Raw genomic sequence first — 22,813 nt, forward strand, 5'->3', positions numbered from 1 at the left:
AATCTTCTTTATTATGGCGGGAAGTTACAAAAGGATCGGCAACAGCAGCACGTTTTATCAATCTGTCTTCATGTTCAACCATTTTTTGTTTTCGGCCCCTTGTTTCGCCTACATTTTTCCATTTCAGAGGATTTCTAATCATCATAGGAGAACAACTTAATGTCTCTTGAATAAATTTGTATGTTTTCCCTTCTTGTTTTAATTTAATAATTAGTTGTCTCTTTTCTGCACTACAATGCTTTGCACAACCCATAATTTCTATTTATAAAATAAATTTATACGAATATTTTATATATTTCATTAAATTAACATAAATAATATAAATAAATTGATAGGAAACAACAGATATGTTATTTTAACCTACAAATCTAGATATGTTCGTATATAAAATTCGAAACTTCCCTCAAGTAATTTGAACAGTGTTACCAACATTTTTTACTCCTATTTCATTATTCAGTGTTTGTATTACTGTTATGCCTAAATTTATTAATTTATATTTTAATTTACATAAAACTATTATCACAAATCATGGTTTTACTGGCCACTACTATTGTTTTGTCCACAACTGTAGCTAAATAATTCTTTAAAATTTTGTTAATGTACAAGATGTTGCCGCTTCCAGGCTTTCTATTTATTCTATTAAGCATCAAATACTTATTTAAAGTTCTCATCTCAGTACTTTTAGAACATCCAACAGTTTTTACAACTAATTTGAGAAGCAAATTAGGAATTTCCATTTGAGCATGCAAATTTGCATAATGTACTTGTTGCTGTTTTGTTGCCGTCGCCCATATATAATAGGCATGTTAGGATGCATATATTTGGGGCCATAACGAAATTGTATTCATAAAACATTTTATATAATAAGAAACGTATGTGCCGAAATAATAAAGTTGGATTGTCTTATTTTAGCCAATTAAGTAACTTTCTTTTGAAAGCACCTGATGGTCGCGTGTTTCAACAAAGCCCGTCAAGCATCGCGAGTTTTCTGTTTGATTTCTACGTATTGACGTGCTTAACACGTTTCTGCAAGTTTAATACAAAAATTAAATTGTTTCTTTTTGAAGTAAGTTCAATAAAATTAAGGCAATTACTAAAATAAAGTGATAACCAAAGCATTAGATTTTAAATAAAAGATAGGGCTTCCAGAATAAAATTACCGATTAGCATTAAATGGCCTATGTTTTTATACAATTCAAAATTATAATAAAACTTTTAACCATTATTAACGCTATATGTATATATATGTATGCATAAAAACACTTTTTTTTTTGAATATCTGTTAAAAACAACTTTGTGCGTTTGTATATATATGTAAAGATGTAGACACTGACCAGAATATTCTTTTTTTCGTAGGAAAGCACAGCACCGAAACTTATTAAAATTTATTTTTTTATTCGCTCTCCTACCTAAAAAAGAGTTTCTCAATTTTTACCAACTCACCAATTTTATATATTTTTTATGATGGTATATACTTTTTATTTATATATATTTATACATCTATATCGTTTTCATTCTTATACAACGTAAGCCTAACAAAATTTGGTTTAAAACAAAATTTTAAGCCTTACATTTAGAAAGAAATAGCAGCTTTAGTAAATATTATGATTATTTTAACTATAATTATATATTAAGTGCAACTATTTTGATATTCCTTATATTAAAATAAACTCGAGATAAAAATTAAACTCAAAGTATACTTTGCTTATAAGTTCAAGATAAAATTAAAAAAAACAAACTAAAAACCAAAAAAAGGTACTCTATAACTAGAAGTTTCTAAAAAAAAAAAAAACTTAAAAAAAATTCTGGCATATTTGCTTTATACTTGCTTCAGTGTCACCCCCATGATGGTGTCGCCCGGTGCTGATTGCATTCTTAGTGACGCCACTGCCAACAACTGGTGTTGTCGTTCACAACAGGTTATCAAAACAGGTATAATAATATTCAGGTTTTTTATGTAATTTACATTTATTTTTATATAATATAATTTCATTACTTTTTTTATTTTAGATTTATTACGTATTTGGGCGTTTTAGAAAACTAAACTGACAGTTACGTTGTGTTAATTTTGGTTGTAAATATACACACTTTAACTTTCCATTTTATCTCCATTTAGTTTTAAAATAGTTATGCTTGCCTTTACGATAAACAGGGAAGAGTAGCGTAATACATTTGCAAACCGAAAATATTTCTATAATTACTTTCAACCATTTACTAAAACCTGTGAAAACAAATAGACTACAAAGAGATCAGTTTATAAATGGTAGTTGTGAAAGCGACCTAACATGGCCCGTTTCACAAAATACTATTGCTGAAATATTTCTAAAATCTAATAAATAGGTTTTTTAATTAATTAATTTTTAATTATTTGGTACGCAATGTGCCGGCTGGGTGATAATGGAGATAATTTGTTGGATAATTTTTTCTCCCTTTTTTTGGAATCGGTGTGATGCTTATTTGTTTCCATAGAGGTGGTGTAGTTCCTGTGTTGTATGCTTTGATAAATAGTAAAGTGGTAAGTTAAGAGCAGAACTGCAGTTTTTTAAAATATAAGGAAAAATATCATTAATTCCAGTTACTTTGTTTTCATCTAATAAATCTAGTTTTGTTTTAACATTCATTGGTGAAAATAGAACAGCTGAATTTAAAGTATACTTTTTAATTGTTCTTGGTGATAAGTCTTTTAATAATTCATTTTCTTGATCAGTTGGTTTGCTTAAATGATTCGTAAAGTTGTTGATATTGACAATTAGCTATGTTTACGTTTGCTGCTAAGTTTACGCCCTCAGCATTGATTAATGAGATAATATTTCTTTTCTATGACTTTTAATTGTATAGCAACTTTGGGTTTAATTTGCATTAGTCGATTTTTGATTAGCTGCTTTTTTGTTAACGTATTTGTGCCATTTTATAGAATTAATTTTAATCTTATTACTATTGATACATATTTTTGGTATATGAATATTGATTAGATTTTTTTAAGTTTCTAGAAGACTGTTTATCATTTCATTTATGTCTCGATTACCAAATTGTTAAAACCAATTGATGGTGTTAAATGCTATACTTAGATTTTCTTAGTTACCTTTTTGATACATTTTGATAATCTTTTGCTTTTTTGTATGGTGTGTGAGTCATTTAGGTAAATGTTCCAGTTTAGTGTTAAATAAAGGCAATTTTTTTTGGCTGAGGTATTGGATCATTAATGTTAATTGAATAGATTTTTTTTGGGTTATTTGTAGTTACTAGATCAATGATGCTGGTGTTTCGAGTTGGTTCTAGCATTGATTGTACTAAGAAATTTGATTTAAAAATGCCAGGAACTCATTACTGGATTGACGTTAAAAGTTTAATTTTCCAATAATGTCCCACATGTCTTAATAGCAGGTGATTTTAACTATCATGTCATCGGGCGTGATATCTGAGGGGCGCCAATAAATGTCTCGGGCGGCAGATATCCGAGGGGCGCCAAATGAAAAGTAGGTACCTAAAAAAAAATCCTTTATTTATAATATAGGGAAATTTTGATAAATCAGGGCGCCAATCAGGGTTGCTGTCCCAGGCGTCGGCGGCCCTGATTAAGAAACTTAAGAAACGTTTTGAGCTAACTAGTTGGGCAGCTATTGTAATAGAATTGTTAATTACAGAATTTACTTTGTGATCTAAGTGTGGTAGTCTGTAGAAGCAACTAATAAGGATAGATTCTGCTTTAGTTTTAGCTTCACACAAGATAGATTCAATTATAGAACTTTTTAGTTGTTCAATATTTATTTTTAGTGATGAAATGTCTTTTCTAATGTAAACAACCGCACCTCCACCACTTTTACTAGTTCGATTTTTGTAATAATGAGTTTAGTAAGGCAGGAGGGTAACAGAGTTCTCATCAAACCTGGATTCAGTTATGCATTTGATATGTGGTTGATTTTGTTTACTCAGCATTAGTTAAAATTCATCCGATTTGTTTATTAAAGTTGCATTTGAATATATGCAATTTAATTTGTTTAATGTTTGAATGCCTAAATTAAATGAGTAAGACTTGGATTTAGTTATGATTTTAATTTTTTTAAAGTTCGTCAGGATGTATTCTCCAATACTTTAATAATTCAAAGTTCTTTTTTATGTTTTTTTATTCTTCACCTTTTTTTATTCATTTTTTTGTTTTAAATTAGTTTTTTTGAAAAGATTGTTTGTTACAAGAGGTTTCTAATCTAACGTTTAAAAGAAAATTTATATTAAAAAATTCTCTTTTTTTTTTTATTCTTTTTCTTTTATTTTATCAGTGGTAGGTCTTAGCTATATTGCTTTTATTTTATTAGTGGTAGGTCTTTGTAAATGGCGGACGTACTATTTTTATAATAATAATAATAAAAAAAAAGGAATAAAGAAAAAAAGAGATATTTTTACTATAAATTTTTTTTTCAACGTTACATTAGAAAATTTTTGTAACAATCAATCTTTTAAAAAAACTAATTTAAAACAAACGAATAAAAAAAAGAACTAAAATAAAAATACTATAGAAAAAATAAAAAATAGATAAACAAAAATAGAACTTCGAATAATATAAAAAAAACACTTTAATAAACAAATTAAGAAAGGTAATAAAAAAATAAAAATAAAAATAGGGAAAAAAGGATGAATTTGTAACTATCTCTTAGTTCTTCTTAAACAATTTTAAGAAAAACTAAAAGATAGTTTTTCTATTATTACTTTTTTTTTTACGTTTTAGTTTCGAATTATTATTTTATTATTATTATTATTATTTAACTTAATTCTATTTTTCCTTTTGCCACATTTTTAATTATTTTTTTAGTGTTAATTAAAAACACTTTAGTTCTAGTTAGAAACGTGAGACTTTTACGTTTCATTTTTCAGTTGTAATACCTTTTGCTATTTTGTTATATATAATTACATTATCTATTTAAGAATTTTTATTATATTTTTTTAATTATTATTATATTTTTATCATTAGTAACATGGTGTGACGTAAGAAAGTTCTAGTTTTCGATATCTCAATTTATAATAATATTTATTTTGTTTGGAATAAAAGAAAGTTCTAATAAGTAAAAAAGAAAGTCCTAATGTTTAGTACTGTATATTTCTTGAATATTAAAATGACTAATACATAATAAGACATTTTTCTGACAGTGATTTATTAATTTTACATAGTATAAAATTAAAAATTCCTTTCCATTATTCTACGTATAACTTTAGTTAGTTTTAGACTTTTTAGCTGCTTTTTCTTGTTTTTCTTTCAAATTTTCTTGCAGAATTCACTTTCTTCCCTGTTTCTCAGACTCTTTTTCAGCTTTTTCTCTCTTTCTTGTTTGCTTTTTATCAATTTTCCGTCTTTCTAATTCTTCTCTAGCTCTCTTTTTCTCCTCTAAACTAGCAATATATTCGTCAGATATAATGACTGATAAAACTTTTGTAGCTTGTTTTGGTACTTTTTTAATCTAAAATTCTTCTGGACTAACAAATATTGACTCGAAAACATTGTCATTTGCGTGCAAAGGTCCTTGAACTGGTGCTAAAGCTGTCTTATTACATTCAATTGTTGATTCTGGTTGTGTTAAGTTCTCATTACTTACTGGAGTTTCCTCTAATGGCATTTCTAGAACCATCTTTTTTTCTCGAGTTGTGGGAATAACACCATCTAATTTTTCCATTTTCTTCTGCCAGTAATAAAATAAGGCTTCTTATTCTATTATATTGCACGTGTCCAATATATAAGATTACGATGTGCTCTAAAAGATTTTAGTTAGCCATGTGTCATATTAGTTTCTAAATCATTTATGGCCTTATCGATTGGACTTAACAGTTCTGCTATAACCGGAGTTTCAGCGGATTCATTGGGATCCCTTTGAACTTCATTTTTTTGTACACTTAACGGGACTTTTGTAAGATCCAAATTTTCTAGTATAAAAGGACACAAACCGCAGCATATAAATCTATTTGATATTAAAGTTGGATTTTCCTGTGTTTATACAATTGTAGTTTGGAGCACAAATGCCCTTTTTGGTAGAGCAACTCCAAGGTTTTGCATTCTCCATTCTGTGACTATGTCGGTGCAATATCTTTTGCAACATGAAAGTAAAATCGGTCCAATGGTTGTACAAAATGGGTTCAATTAGGTGGCAAACAAATGATGGCAATACCATTTTCTCTGCAAAATTGCCCCAAATCTAGGGTTAAATGTGATTTGTGGCCATCTAAAAAAAGAATTATTGGCAAAAAGATATTATTTTTCTTAAAAAATTCAGTAAAAGGTTCAGATATATAATCGCAAATTGTTTGGGACATCTGGTAACTTTTGGCTGATTTCCCCATAACCCAATCTTTAGGAAAGTCAGCTGCAATTTCTGGTGGAATTCGCTGTTCCTATGGATACAAAACCAAAGTTGGTGCAAATAAATTACTTGCATTTACTGTTATCATAACTGAGAAACTTTCTTTATAACTATTTGCAGTGATGTTATACAATCGTTTGTTTTTTTGTCCAATTGCATCTTTAATAGAGAACACAAATCTTGTTTCTTCAAGGGCAAAATGAGATCTTATCAGTAAAGCAAACCTATCCAGTCAATTTTTAAGTTAGTTATTTTCCCAATGAAGTTAAAAATGAACAGAAACCTCAACTTGGCAGATCCTTCTCCTAACAATGTTGATGTACTAAAATGGAGGAGAAAATATCAGTGGGAGTATCCTCTTATTGCCAAATGTCTCAGAAAATGTCTTTGTATTCATTACTAACTAATCTATTTCACTAATTCACTTTCTAATAAATTTTCGTATGCATAAAACAAGTTTGATTTTAAATCATTTTGATTTTTTCAGAGGAAGTGCAAATTGCCAATATTTAATTAAACAAGTTTGATCATTCAAACTTTAGTTTTTTATTTCAAATCTTCTTTAAGTTATTTAGGTGCTCCGACAAGTCCTAAATGTGTTTTCACATGGCACTGTGCATAGCATTCAGATAGTTTACTCCTTCTTCTTACGAATGTTACATATATGGGCAGAGCTTGCTTGGAACCACAAAATTACAGTTTTAAAGTCAGAACTTTAAACACTGCATCACGGCTGCTACTTGGTCATGTCGAACTTTAGCCGTTTCAAAATTTTTCTCTGTCCATTTTTTAATTTTAATTTTTTTTTTGAAGGTTTATAAAAGTATAAGGTAAAGCAAATATTTTTTTAAAAAAAAAAAATAATTTATTAAATAATTACTAAAATTCATTATAAAGTTTTTTTGAAAAAAATTTTTATTTTTATTTTTTTATACTAAACCATAAAAAAAAACAAAAGTTATATTAACTTTATTATTAAAATGCTTACGTGTGTTTACAGGGTGGTTATTGAACAAACTAAAATAGTTTCTCCCTCACTTTATTAATTAACAATTTTGAGGAAGCAATTACTATTTAGTCAATTATAGATTTAACTTAAATAAAAAAAGTGTTTGTTAATGCGAGACAATGGTCGCAAAAAGTGACCAACAAAGCCGTCCAGTTACGTAGACCTGGGAGATGTGAAAACAGAAGTAGATTGCAGATGATGTCGTTGGGTGAGAATCATGAATGAATGTAAAGAATATTTTGTAGGAGAAATAAAATTTTATGACTATGGGAGAGGGTGAACAATAACTGACGCTCTAGTCATCCTAAACAAATGATAAAACAATGGTCTATGAGTAAACAAGTCAATATAGATCCGCTCGTTTATTAATGGCAAACATGACTAAAATTATAACACCATACAAAAACTATAAAATAAAATAAGTAGATAGCAAAATATTAAGTAAAATGATAAAAAATGATAGTTTGGGCAATAGAAAAAGAAAAAATAGGCTAATAGACGTGGTACTATTTATGGTCTAAACTCTAGATAATAAATTGAAAACTGATAATCACCTGTGTAACATAAAAGTATATATGTCGTTAATGTAACAAATGCATAATGTAAAGCTCAGAGAGGGCTATAATTCGCGGGTGTAAGAGATAAAAAAGTGTTGATGCCATAATAACCAAATAGTAATTAATAATTATGAGTAGCTTACCGTTTCTTTGCTAAAATGAGTCTTATAAATATAATAAGTAAATACCACTCATAAACATCGAAACTAAGTTAAGATAGTTTGAGGTTAGTACAAAAGTAATTAGGAGAAAATAGGTAGAAAATCCAATAGTTTGAGAAATATAAATCTTGCCTGATAAGTAGAGACAACAGCTATCACACAAAACAGACTCAGATAAATGAAAAAATGAATAGCCAGAGATAAAAAAATACAGACATATAATCAGTAGGCAGAGAATAGTGAGAAAATAAACAGATGAGACATTAAATGCGATTTTTTACCAATAGCTTATAACCACTGAAAAATGTAACGTTAAAAAACAATATTGTTGACAAAACAACCAAAAGAACCTTAGTGAACACTGTATAGTGCAAACTGCAACAAACTAATTTAGCGACGTCAGATCAAGAAAACTAGATAGAAACAAAAGACCTAATGAGATCGTGATATGTCTAAACTTATCTAGTAGTATAGTTCAGTACATTCCAACCAAGAATACATTTGTTATAAAAATACGCTGGACGGCTCCGTTGGTCACTTTTTGCGATCTTTGTGTCGCATAAACAACTAAGAATTATTCTTTGTGGCTGGTGAGCCCCGACTTCTTCCAATGAACACCACAACAACAAAACGGACATTAGGCTATCTTGCTGGATGCGGTTACGGGGCTCAATAACCTAATGACTACACTCACGCACACGTTCATTCTGTAATTTACTCTGTAGGTCTTACGTCTGGCTCTGATGTGCTAGCCCATAAGCGCAAGGTGTTTAACTTTCTATTTATCTGATTTTAAAGTGAACAAAAACATAACGAGACCTTACTAGACGACCAAACGGAACATACTAATGCACTACATCATCACACCTGTAGACATCAACAATCTCTAAAATCAGTATATCAAATATATGTTCTTTGTTGCATATGTTCTACGCACAGAGTGACTAGAGCGTTGGTTGTTTCTTCCCATGCCCCCTTATCGTCCATTCTTCGTTTTTCTACTTCACAAAAGTCTTGCCACACATTTTATATTTTCTTATGATTTTAATTTTTTATATAATGACATCATCTACAATCTGTTTTTATTTTCACATCTCCCAGGTCTACGTAACTGGACGGCTCCGTTGGTCACTTTTTGCGATCTTTGTGTCGCATAAACAATTATAATTAACTTACATAAAAAACAGATTGTAGTAAAAAAAAAAAAAATTATAATTATAATGAATGGAATTCATCTATACTGATTTAGCAACAACAACAAAAAAATACGTTCAAACAATGAGAACTATTTAAAAAATAATTTATATTATGTATTATCATAATTTTACAAAGAACTTAATCTTTAAATCTTTTGAATTACTTTGTATTTAAAAATCATCAAAGGAAAACCCCAAACAATCATTATTATAAATGTTAGGACTTAAAGTTTTAAATGAAGTTTATTCTTCTGTTGAATATTATTCTGCAATAGGTTTTACTCTAATTAGCAATGGTTCAACTGTTCTCATAGTTAACCAAATAATCTTTGTATAATTTATATGCATAGGGTCGATAAAAAATTTGAATTGCAACAACGCTTTGACCAAGAATGTTTTAATTTCAAGCAAAGCAAAGTTCTTTCCAATACAGTTATAAACACCGTGCCCAAAAGGAAGATAGAATGATGCTGGTATTTCCCCTAAAAAGTTCAAAATGTTTAAACTAATAAAAAAATTTTATTACAAAATTTATTAAGAAATGAGTATAATACAAAAGTTTTTGTATGCTACTTATTTCTTATCATTTTTTTCTTTGCTTTTTAATAAACAAGAAAAACGGGTTTATAACAATTACAAATAATGTTGTTAAACAAGAAATTAAAACAAATCAACAAAATCAATTGAAGAGTTTAGCATTGCGGAGTAATTTAAATTATTTAGTAACACAATTACCATTAGCCTAAACTTCTTAAATATCATCATCAAAAACCTTGATTTATTTGAATAAATATAAAGATACTTAGAAAGATCCAGACAAACCCGACAACACTGGGGGCCCTAGTAGCACTGGCCCCTACCCCACTTCTACTCTTATATCTAAAGGACCCTTTTTTTTATAAAGAAAATATTCTAGACATAAAGGACTTTTTTTAAAAACTGATAGTTGTACTCGTTCACTTCAAAACCCATAACGTCGCCCATGAATTGTTTGATGTTTTTTTAATTATTGGTTTAAAAAACCCTTGAAAATGCTTATTTCTTGAACCTAATGAGAGACTCTCTATTAACTGTGGCACGTAAACGGAAGTTTTAAATGTTTTAGAACTTTCTCTGAATTTAAATAATTTTTGATTTATTAAAGGCTTATAAGAATAAAAAAAATGTAAAACTTTATATATATTTACAAACTGCAAAATTATTTCTTGATCGCAAATGCTTCTGATATTTGAGTTTGTTGCGATGTTAGAGATTAGAATAAATAATAAATATTTTAATCAAAAATAACACAGGTCAACAAAAAAAAAATTTTTTTCTGGTGCCGAGCAAACAATTTTTTTTTTGTATAGCATTTCTCATTTTGATTTCAAATATGCAACTCTTTTTTTACCATCACGTCAAGTTGTAAAGATATTTAGGTTCAAATCTTAAGTATTTAGGGTAAAGTCCCTAATATTGTCGAAAAAAAAGTTATTCAAAAGTATGTCAACCTGGGTCTCAAAAGAAGCGTATTTTCATAGAGATTTTAGAAAACATAAATATTTTTCCTTAAAATTCATTGACAAAAAAATTATGCAAAAAATAATAAAGACTCTTTAAAATTTCAACAGAATGTTATTCAGCAATAATACAAAAAATACTTGTTTTTATTACAAATGAATAACATTTTTAAAATCTCTATGAAAATACGCTTCTTTTGAGACCCAGGTTGACATAACATTTGAATAACTTTTTTTTCGACGATAATAGGGACTTTACCCTAAATGCTTAAGATTTGAACCTAAATATCTTTACAACTTGACGTGATGGTAAAAAAAGAGTTGCATATTTGAAATCAAAATGAAAAATGCTATACAAAAAACAAATTGTTTGTTCGGCACCAGAAAAAAATTTTTTTTTTGTTGACCTGTGTAATAGAATGCTACTTATTTCTTCTTCTTATTTTTCTTCATTTTCAATAAACACAAAAAATGATTTTATAAAAATTGTAAATAATATTAATAAATGCGAAATTTTAAACTAATTGTCATTTTCAGTTCAACAGATTTGCTCCATGGAGTAATTCAACCTTTAGTAACATAATTAGAGTTATTAATAATTTCGTAAATATTATTGCAGGTTTAAAATAAAAGTCGTTAAATGAAACAAATCCTAATTTATTTATAAAAATATGATAATACTTTAACTATTTTTAAATTTGCTATAATAGTTTTAAATCCTAATATTCGACATTTTTTAAATTAATATTCACAAAAACCCATAAGAACATTTATTTATTGATAGACTATTTATCAACTACGCAAGTATATTTCCTATTGTGGAAGTTGTAAATAGTTTAAAGCTTTCCCTGAGTTTAAATAATATTTTAATTTGTTAAGGCTATAAAAATAAAAAACGTGTAAATTTTTTATATTTATTTACAAGCTGCAAAACTATTTCTTGGTTGCAAATGGTGCTGTTTGAGTGGATAGTAATGTTAGAGATTATGGTACCTTTATATAAGAAGAATAAGAAGTAATAAGCAAGTATATTATGCTAAACAAATTAATAATTAACTTTAAGTAAAAATTTTGTGGCTTTGGTCAAAACTTGGGGTGGCTATCGCTTAAGCCTAAAATGTAATTAAACGAATTTTAGTGATATATTTTTGATTGATGCTTTAGAAAATTATGTCTGTAGATATAATATTAATGATTGAATTTTCAATCTTTGTTTTTATGATAGTATACTAACAGAAATCTTATTTATTTGGTATCAGACATTTAGGAAGAAAAAGGTTAGTGTTAAATATATAAAAATCCTAAAGGGAAACAAGCAATTAAATTTTTGCAAGGAATGTTAAAAGTATTGCTGTTACTTGTTTAATATTACTTCTAAACTGGCAAGAGTTTGCTACAACTGCTCAAAGAATGAATTTTTTTACTGCAGCTGTCAAAGTGTAAACTAATGCTACTGAAGAGTATAATTTATATTTACTAATGACTTTAAAATTCTTGTATAAAGGCATGACTAAAAATAACATCAGGTAATTTAATTTAAGGTTTCAAACCTTCTCCCTCTTGTCACAAGACATTACAAAAAGTCCCCCTAAAATAATAAATCCCAAATTTTTGTAACCCCTATTCTTCAGGGCAGTTATAAGTTTATTCTGTTAATTAACTAAATATATAACATTTTCAAGTCACTACTATTGCCATAAACTTATTGTTAAATAGCAAACATTTTTCTAATATTTGTTTATTAGTCATTAATAAGGTTGTACTGCACATTACCAAAAACAGATGATTTTTATATATTTTTCAATGGCAGTTTCTTATAATAAAATATTTATTTTAGTATTACTATAAAAACTAATAACCTGTGTTGAATGAATACTAATACAACAAATTAAATGAATAAATGTTTATAAAAACATCAAATAGATATCATATGATTGGTTTGTTCCGGGTGAATAATAAGACAAAACAAACAACATTCTTAATTATAAATCATTCAGAATGCAAAATTATGAACTCTCCCTTTAATACTCGTATTCCGTCTTTATGTTTTCTTCACTCATACAACCTACAGCTTTTTAAGTTTTCTGTCAACCATTTTCTTGCTCTTTAACTATATTCTTTGTTTTCTATTTGCTTCTAAATTTATAGCTTTCTTTTTACCTTGTTAAAAGTGAATCTGAATAAAGTAAAAAAAAAAATTGATCAGAATAGTCAAGAGATATTCAAACGGTTGAGATCTGGACTTGGAGCATTGGACCAACTTGGACCATTCTTGTAACTAAACTTGCTACTGTATTAAAAACTTTTTACTTTTTATAAATTTATCCTTTGGCCGGTGTGCATTAGCTAAACCAAAGTTAACTGTTTCTAAAATGCAATAGAGTTTGAATACTTTTCATTTTTTTCCATACTTTTGAGCACCATCAGATTTCACAGTATTAAACTTAGATACATTAGCATCAAACCTTTTTTTCCAAATAATATCAGTATGTTTACGTACTTGATGAAGATCGATGTTTTTTTCATAACGTTTGAAATTAGTTTATTATTTTCAGAAGTTTATTTAAGATATGCTTCTAATCATGGGTAATTTTTATATATCAAAATTTTTTTACATTTAAATCAAGTTGTTGATGTCATTGATGATAGGTCATTCTTGGTACTTTTTCTATTAACTTAAATGTTAACTGTAAAATAAACCAGTTGCGCTGAGCCATGACCATTCCTTGCGCTGAGCCTGACCATTCCTTGATTTTAACTCTCATTTTTCATAATTATTCGTTAATCAAACATGTTTAAAATGATCAGTCAATCATTTTCACATACTAATTAATTAATAACCTAAAACTATACCTAAAAGCAATTTAAAACTATTGCTTAAAAACCTTTTTTTTAATAATAGTTTATATAACTTTGTTTTCAAAACAATATGTTTGGATAGTCATTTTTTGTGAGATTTTAACATTCCTTATGGAGTTTTAGTTTTAACAAAGAAAGGTAACTAATTTATTTATATGTTTCAATTAGTCACTTAAAACTGTAATTAAATTTCTTCCAAACTAATCATATAAATATCTTTTTATGAAATAATGCGACAGTATATTCAAATGAATACATAGTTTGGAAACACTGACCGTTTTTGTTGTTTTTTTATTTTAACTTAAAAATTAAGCAACGACCTGGTGAACTTGCACAAAATATCTTTAAGTAATACAATACTCAATGAAATGTGATTTTTTATATTAAACTTACTGGTGTAAAAGCAAATATTGTTAAATCTTTAAATACATCTCAATAAATTACTAATATGAAGAGAAAGAGTTTACATTATCTTGTTGGATATATTTTATAAATGTTGCATACTAAGTTTCAAAGTATTAAAAATCTATCTAAGTGTAGCCAATAGCTTGTTTCAGTTTTACTGCGCTGCAGAGTTATGGAATATAATACTCAGAATCTTGTAAATCTTAGACATGGAGGAGGTTTGTGGAAATTGAACAATATACTTACATGATCGTTTTCTAACATGCGAGAATATTTTTTGCAAAAATCATCACAAGTTTTTTCTAAACTAGATTCTAAAGATCTGGTTAGTTCCATGTCAACAAATTATATTGCATTTTCTCTTTATAAACAAGTTTCCAATGATCCAGAATCAACTTAAGTTGGTCCAAATTTGCCAGAGCACTTAATTGCATTGTTTGTGAGAGTTCGTTCATTTTCTTAAGCCAGAGACATTATTGAAAAACATAGAAATGAAAAAGAGAAGTTGCAAGACTCTATCATTGCAATGCGAAATGAAGAAAGCAAGTGATAGAAATTGACATATATTAGTTTGTTAAACTTAAAAGGCAATTTTCATAGCGACATATCTTTTTTAAAAACATAAATGTTATAGTAACTACTTAAACTCTGTTTAATAATATGATTAAGATTCTTCATTTATTAAAATTAACTTTTGCTGTGTCACATAGTTAGATAAATAAATTTCAGTTTTAGGGTCAGCCATTAGTATTATATAATAGTACGCTCTACTGTTTTATTTATATTGTGTTTGGTTAAAAGTTGTTTATATATATTTTTTTATTTGATTAAAGAGTATTTATAATTCATGATAAATAATTTCTATTTTTAGACTTCAATTAAAAAAAAAACCTAAAATTCATATAACTTTTATTATTTATATGTTTATAATAACTTTTATGTTTATTTTGAAGATTTTTTTTTTTTCAATTTTAACTTGATCATTGTTTTTTTAAAAAAAAAAAAAAATTAGTCAAAAATGCTAATATTTCTCGATCCATATAACAAATATTTGTAATAAGTTAGTATCAGGCTTTACTTGCGAGCATTTACCATGTTGTATTATCATTTTATTATTGTTTTCATAAATTCCTTTGTTTGTTTGGAACCTAAGACTACCCACTTTTCACTTTCACCCCAATTCATATAATTTTAAACTAAACTAAATGGATCAAATTCAATTTTAAAAATTTAAAAGAAAAATTTTAAATAATTTACTTCTTTACTATAATTTAAATATAATCTTTTAACTTATTATATGTTGAAGGATTCAATTGATTCAATTTTTTTCCAAAGTAATTTGATTGGTTTGAGACTTGCACAAAATAATCTTCTCTCTGCTTAGGTACGGTGTGCAGAGAGAGTTTAATAAAACATAAATTTTTCAAAACGTTAAACTTTTTTAAATTCAACATTTCATTGTTACATAACATTAAATTTTTTTTTCTAATTTGTGAAATGTAATACTTTGGCTAAAAAAAAGGAAGAAACAAATTGTGTACATTCTTACATTATACCCAGTTCTTTACATTTTTATATTTTTGGGTAAAACAGCGGGCTGAACAGCTTATTAGTCAGCCAACAGGTACAGGCAGCCTGAAATTTCATTATCTCCCAATCTTGAGCACAGAGTGCAAATTCTCTGTTGTGATACTACTGCTTCAAGTTAATGTCGTTTTAATGGTGCATGTGTGCTTCTCGAACCAAAACTGGATAGAGAAATGCCTAATTTTTGCTTGCCTTCATCAGGTTAACAAACTATTACTAAAAAGTGTATTGGAAGCCAAAATCAGTCAAGTAACTACAAGCCCAGACATTCCATTGTTTAAAAAGTTCCAAAAAAACTAAAAAATGTTGATGCCAAAAAAAAAAAAAATTTATTTAGAGAAAAGTTATCTTCTTTAATTTGTGCGGCCGTGGCGCAGTGGTTAGAGCGCTTGCTTCATAAGCAGGAGATCCAGGTTCGAAACGAGCTCTGGACAAATTTTCGCGTCACGGTAAGGAAGGAGGCGTGAACTTCCTGGTTAAATACACTTCCGCGGTGCTCTGTGACAAGACCGTTAGGACTTCTTGGGGCACCTAAAATAAAAAAATTTAAAAAAAAATTGTTTCAGACGATTATTATATGCTGCTAGAACTCCACCGATTTGAATTGTCTAAAAAAATTGTTAGAAATGACTATCGTAAATTAATTGAGTTTTTAATAATATATCTTGGTGATTTACAGAAATTCTTGGTGAATTACAGAAAAGAAATTTAAGATTCGGTCTTTAAGTGCTATGCACCTTGCTGGCCGAATCTTAACTCTTTCACTACCGCAGTTTTTAAAAAAAAACTTTTTGCCGTGACCGCTCTAATCTAAAAAAAAAAATTAAGATCACATATTATTCAAAATTAATAGAAATTCAAGTAATAAATCTGTTTGAAACCATAACAAAACTATATATATAAAGAAAGCTAAAGAAAAGATCTTTATAAATTTAATAAAATTTGTGCGTTTTCTATGACAGGAGTACTACAGACTACACAATTTCTATCGCTTTCAACATATTTAATCAAATATCCTGTATTGTTGAATCTTTATAAGACTGGGTTTGAAACTTGTGGAGCACTTTTTAAAAGTGTAGAATTATCAGGCATCATGGTAATACAAGAATTAACTAGTTCTTCAATAAGATTCTCCTTAAATTTTTTAGAGTAATTCTTTTTGAATTATGTCGACGAGTTAACAAATATAATATGTAAGAGTTAGCTTGCGTTGCTTCTTTCAGCCAATTAAAAGTTCTTTTCCACTACTTTACTGTCTTTCTATCTAGATTACTGTAATATGAAACAGATTAGTTTAAACGATCACAACCATTCATTGATAGATTGTACCGGTGAATAATTTCTGATATTTCCCTGACTCCTTTGCGACAAGAAGATACTGCAACAATTTTTTTGCAAACTTAGTAGAAACAGCTACTAGCGGTTTTTTAGCTTTCTTATCTTGCCACTGAACAAGTAGAATTCCAGATTCATAACGATAATAATTAGTTTCAAGATGTTTCATTCTACCACCTTTTTAGAACTTGATATTATCTGGAAAATTCTTGCGATTTGTTTGTAAGGTTCCAGTTTAGAGAAATTTTTTGAATGTTAGATGGAAGATCAAAGAGTGTATTGTGTATTATCTGCAAAAAGGTGACGACCCTTTCCAAGAGGTTTAAGTAAGTATTCAAAAATTTTTCCGATTTCCCATTCCATAAGTATCAAAGTTAAAAGAAGTATAACTTCCAAAGTAACTAAGGAAGTTAAAGGCATAGCCAATAGCACTGTCACACAAACCAAATGTTTTAATATGGTATTTGCTTGGTTTGCTGGGGTTGTATTGTTTATTTTTCTATCTATCAAATTTAATGACCATTTTATCGACAGAAACATCTTCGAATGGATTAAATGCTTTTTGATAATTTGCCGAAATTTACAAGTGTGTCTGTTGCACCAAAACATATTTAAAAGCAAAAGATCTCTACTTTTCTAAAAGCCTGTTGTGATGAAACTGCAACAGCTATAAACCTAACATCAACGTAAAAGTAGTAAATAACTCTATTACTTTTATTGAACTATTTGTGAAGCTCTAGATTTAGATAAATTTGTCAATACAAAAAGACTATATACTGATATTTGATATAAAGATCCAGATAGAGCAGTTATTACAGCTTCAGAAGCAGATAGCCTATCATTTTTACTTAGTCTTGCAACAATGGCAGAACAAAAACTAGCAAACTAGGCAGCAGAAAATTTAAATTAATTTAAATTAATTATTTTTTTTGCGTACAAGAACAAAGAAACAGGATTGTAAAAAGCAAACTTTGAAAAAGAAATTTAATGAATAATATGTCAAGGCAACTTAAACTTTGTATAAAGTCGGGTTGTCGTTATCCGATCTCAATAATATTTAATATTTAGTTTTTCAGAGTCAAACGAAAAAAAAGTATAAGAACGCGTTTTGAAATTCAAATAAAAAATTCCATCTTTAGAACCTAGGACACCTTAACATACATACATTCAAGAAATCACTATCATTGAAATCAGTATCATTGAAATCACTATCGTTATTTTTTTTCACTTGAGTCCGTCTTAGTATCATCCTCCCTTGAAAACTTAATTTCTCAGCTTCATCTGATCTGTATGTCGAAAGTTGTTCATCATTAGCATGCTTCTTTTCTAAATGACTCTGCAGTCTGATTGTTATTACTCAAGCATTTATATGATGTAATATCAAACAAGGAATCCTAGTTCTTTTAGAAATTAGCATTTTGTCGTTTAAAGTCCATTTCTTAACGTTAGTTAAGAACTGGATTTTAAACGACAAGTTTTGCTCCGGTAGAAATTAATGCGCCAAAACGATTCATTACAGATTGAGTCTGCAAAGCTGTAGTTGAAGCTATGTCACATAGCTTCATAACATCTTGAGCAACAATTGTGTATTTGTAGCAGATCACAGCTTTCATCAAATATTTTATGTCTTGTAAGCTGTCGTGTAACAACAATGCTAAATAACCAGATCGATTCGCTCGGTAACTAAAACAAAACAACGACGGATCACTTCAGATTCTGCAAACTAATAAAAATTTAAACAAAGTTAAGGCAATGCAGCACGATAATAAAATTAATTATGAAAAACACCATTAACACGCTAGCATTCCGATCAAAAATTGAGGTACTTCCTGCAAAGCGTACATACGAACAAGACATACATACATACATACATACATACATACATACATACATACATACATACATACATACATACATACATACATACATACATACATACATACATACATACATACATACATACATACATACATACATACATACATACATACATACATACATACATACATACATACATACATACATACATACATACATACATACATACATACATACATACATACATACATACATACATACATACATACATACATACATACATACATACATACATACATACATACATACATACATACATACATACATACATACATACATGTTGATATGGAAATGCCACAGCTATTTCCTGGCTTTGGAATATTCCTTCAAGTTCTTACATTTGAAAAAGCAAAAGCTATTGTTTCATATATATCAATAGCTTCTGATAGATGTTTTGAATTATCACCATATGAAGCACAACAGCATGCATTTTATTGTCTTGTAGAGCCATCAATTTTCCTGTATCGTTGATAAAACTTTCAATGACTGGTCCTCATTAGATGAAAGAGTTTTTAAATCGACACTTAGGATTGTCTATCAAAACTTTAGTAGAAAATTGTCTTGCAAGAGCAACTAGCTTTAATCTGCAATGTAGGTGTTTTTTTTTTTAAATATCAGATGTTATAAAGAAACATCATTTTTCTTCATTTTATATTTATAATGTTAGTGAGACTAGTATCAGCACTGTGTAAAAGCTAAACAGTATAATGGCTCATAAAGGTTTCAAGCAAGAGTGAGCAGTAAGTTTTTATGAACAAGAGAAACAAGTGATCAAAGAATTTTTTTCCGAGAAAAAAATTCTTTGATCACTTGTTTGTGATAGGACAAATGCTTGCATTGGTGATTTGAATGGGTCAGGCTGTATGAATGATGAGTGCTTTGTTACTTAATGGAACCATTTTATTCGGCATGTGAAGCAATAAAAGAAAGCCCCGTGCTACTACATTAAGACGATCATCAATCTCATTTATGTATTCAATTAACGATATTGTGTTAAAATAACGTAATAGTTTTGCTTTTCTTAACTTCTCATTACTCACATAAGCTGCAAACTCTATATATACCTGTATTTGGACCATTTAAAAAATGCTTAATTAATGCACAAGACTCTAGGATGAAAAGTAGCCCAAGGAAAACAATGAGTGTATATAACAACAAGTAAATATATATAAATATGTATATATATATATATATATATATATATATATATATATATATATATATATATATATATATATATATATATATATATACAAACAATAAGTATATATAACCAAGAACTGCATTATTAGCTTTGCAGCATTCTTTTACGTAACAAAACTTAACTTCTGGTTTTAAAGTGACAGACGTATCCCCATAAAATAAGGGTATATTTTTAAAAGCAAAATTTGTTTTATCATTTGTTACTGATTGTCTAGCAATTCAATCTAATGCAGCTATTTTTATTAGTATATCAACTTTAATCTCAGATACGACTCCATCTCTTCCCTATTTTATCTTAGAGGTTGTTTAGACCTCTAGCAAAAGCACAACCTAAAAAAAGATCTAGCAATAACTAGATCGAAAAAGAAGCATACAAAATTACATGCAGATACTCTAGTAAAACAGCAACTCATGCCAAAAAAATAATTAGATTTAGAAAACGAAAATGTTAAAATACTTCTTCATCAACAAAATACTTTAAACTTGAATTGAAATTAGTTCTTAAATACTTGTTCGTCTTTATTTTGAAGTTTATTACTAGAAAATTTTTTTATTTTAGGTAACTTTGTTTGCATTTTGTTTTTTGTTTTTTTTAAATTTTATTAAATATATGTTATATTTTTTACTTTGAAACTTTTTTTGTGAAGTCTAGCATAATAAAAGTATTGTCAATGAATATTTTCCTTGATAGCAATTATATAATTTTTGTTGCTAAATAAAAAATAACAGATTAACTGGTAATTTTTCTGTAAACTCTACAACGGTTATACTTCCGAAGCATTGTGTTGCAATATACCTTATTCACTGTTGCAACTTGACCCGATGCTGCGTAAGTTGCAATATTCATTTTTTCAATTTTTTTTTTTCGCTATTGTGGAATAACTAAATTTTATACTATATTTATCAATATGATATATATACTTTAGTAAAATATATTTTATAACCCCGAGTGAAATTAAAAAATTTTTTTGGAGATAGAATGTAGTTTCTTAATTTTTTTACAACCATTCCCGATCTAACTTATCACTGCTTAATTTAAATTTTCTGCTGCCTAGTTTGCTAGTTTTTGTTCTGCCATTGTTGCAAGACTAAGTAAAAATGATAGGCTATCTGCTTCTGAAGCTGTAATAACTGCTCTATCTGGATCTTTATATCAAATATCAGTATATAGTCTTTTTGTATTGACAAATTTATCTAAATCTAGAGCTTCACAAATAGTTCAATAAAAGTAATAGAGTTATTTACTACTTTTACGTTGATGTTAGGTTTATAGCTGTTGCAGTTTCATCACAACAGGCTTTTAGAAAAGTAGAGATCTTTTGCTTTTAAATATGTTTTGGTGCAACAGACACACTTGTAAATTTCGGCAATTTTACAATATTATTATCATGTCATGAAAAAACTTATATTAGACTAGCATGCATATTTAGTTTTTTCATTATAATCATAGCATAACCTTTTTCTTTTTTCAGTGATCCAGTTATAATAAACAGATTTAAGTAAATGTACAAACATAGTGTGTTTATCTATTAAGTAAAAAATAAAAACTGAAATAAAACTTTAAAAAGTAGTTGCAAAAGATTCTGAAGTTTATTACTGCACTCCCAAAGAAAGAGCCATCTTGGTAAGTATGCGCTAGTTTGAAGTAAACTTCGTCAATTAATAGCAAACACTTTTTTGCATTTTATTTTCAAGCTTTGAAAATACTGAGTTTAAAAACTCTTTATTATCCATTGCAAAATCCAGTTTTGAAGTTAGCTTTGTTAGGAGTGTAATACTTGGAAGGTCATAATCTTTCCTTATTCTTCCATATAATAAACTTGGTATTGCAATGTATTAAAATGATTATACAATAGTTTATAAAAAAACTTTAGAATATTGAAAGCCCGCGGACCAAGGCTCCTATATATACCCGCTAACAAGGCCTGTTAGTACAGAGGGTTATAAAGAAATTTAAATCACACCTTAAAATGCTTGGTGAGGAATAAATTATAGTTTTTTAACATAATTTTATAGATAGACATATTGATTTATTAATAAAATGCAAAACTTTATCTTTAAATAAGAACATCAGGTAAAATATGTTTGATTTATCACTTAAATATAAGTATTCAAAACTTTTTGAACAAAAAGAAAATTGTTTGTATAATTGCCTTGTTTATGATAAAGCAAAACAATCACTCCTGCTTTATCACATAGCCCTAATAAATAAACTTTAATTTTATAATACAAAATCAAGCCTGTATAAATCTAACCTGTCATAAACCTTTCAGGTTTAAATGAATGAGGATCTCGATAAATAGTCTCATTCATGTGTAGATTGCTAACATGAGTTTGAAGTACTGTGTTTGCAGGAATTTCATATTCGCCAAATTTTATTGCATTAATGGTCTCTCTGCCTAAAACTGGTGCAGGTCCATGCAAGCGCAAGGTTTCTTTAACGACACAATCCAAATATTTTAAACTCGTAACTTCTTCAAAAGAAATATTATTTACATCCAATTTATTTTTCTGAATCTCTTCTCTAAGTTTCTCTTGAACTTCTATGTTCTACAAAAAGAGATCATATTGTAATTAAAATTAAAAAAAGTAACTAAGCACACTGGCAAGCAAAAAAAAAAAAAAAAATAGTTTTGAAAAACACTATTTAAAAAAATAGAACTGTAACAGTTTTTTTATTGCGTAAAGAACGAAGTATTCTTATAACTTTGTTTATCATAACTGCTTTACTTTTAAGAGCATATATTTTTTAATAAATGGTTTAGAAAGTTTATATATGA

At 28.0% G+C, this 22,813-nt stretch overlaps 1 protein-coding gene across 2 annotated transcripts in view; it reads right to left on the bottom strand.

The window, feature by feature from the left end:
• Positions 1 to 1,428: 1,428 nt before the first annotated feature.
• LOC136079579 (cytochrome P450 4d1-like) overlaps positions 1,429 to 22,813 on the bottom strand; it is a 51,202-nt gene continuing 29,817 nt past the window's right edge. Inside the window, exons 6-7 of one of the 2 annotated variants that reach the window (XM_065795484.1) lie at positions 22,289 to 22,583; positions 1,429 to 3,484 (exon numbers count right to left, since the gene is read on the bottom strand). In XM_065795484.1, coding sequence (XP_065651556.1) covers positions 3,375 to 3,484; positions 22,289 to 22,583 — 405 coding nt within the window. In that variant the 3' untranslated portion in view covers positions 1,429 to 3,374. Of the gene's footprint in view, positions 3,485 to 9,359; positions 9,750 to 22,288; positions 22,584 to 22,813 lie in introns of those variants that run through there. The other variant, XM_065795483.1, reaches the window with a different exon arrangement.

The sequence above is a fragment of the Hydra vulgaris genome, chromosome 04 (assembly GCF_038396675.1).
Source record: "Hydra vulgaris chromosome 04, alternate assembly HydraT2T_AEP".
Taxonomy (NCBI): domain Eukaryota; kingdom Metazoa; phylum Cnidaria; class Hydrozoa; order Anthoathecata; family Hydridae; genus Hydra; species Hydra vulgaris.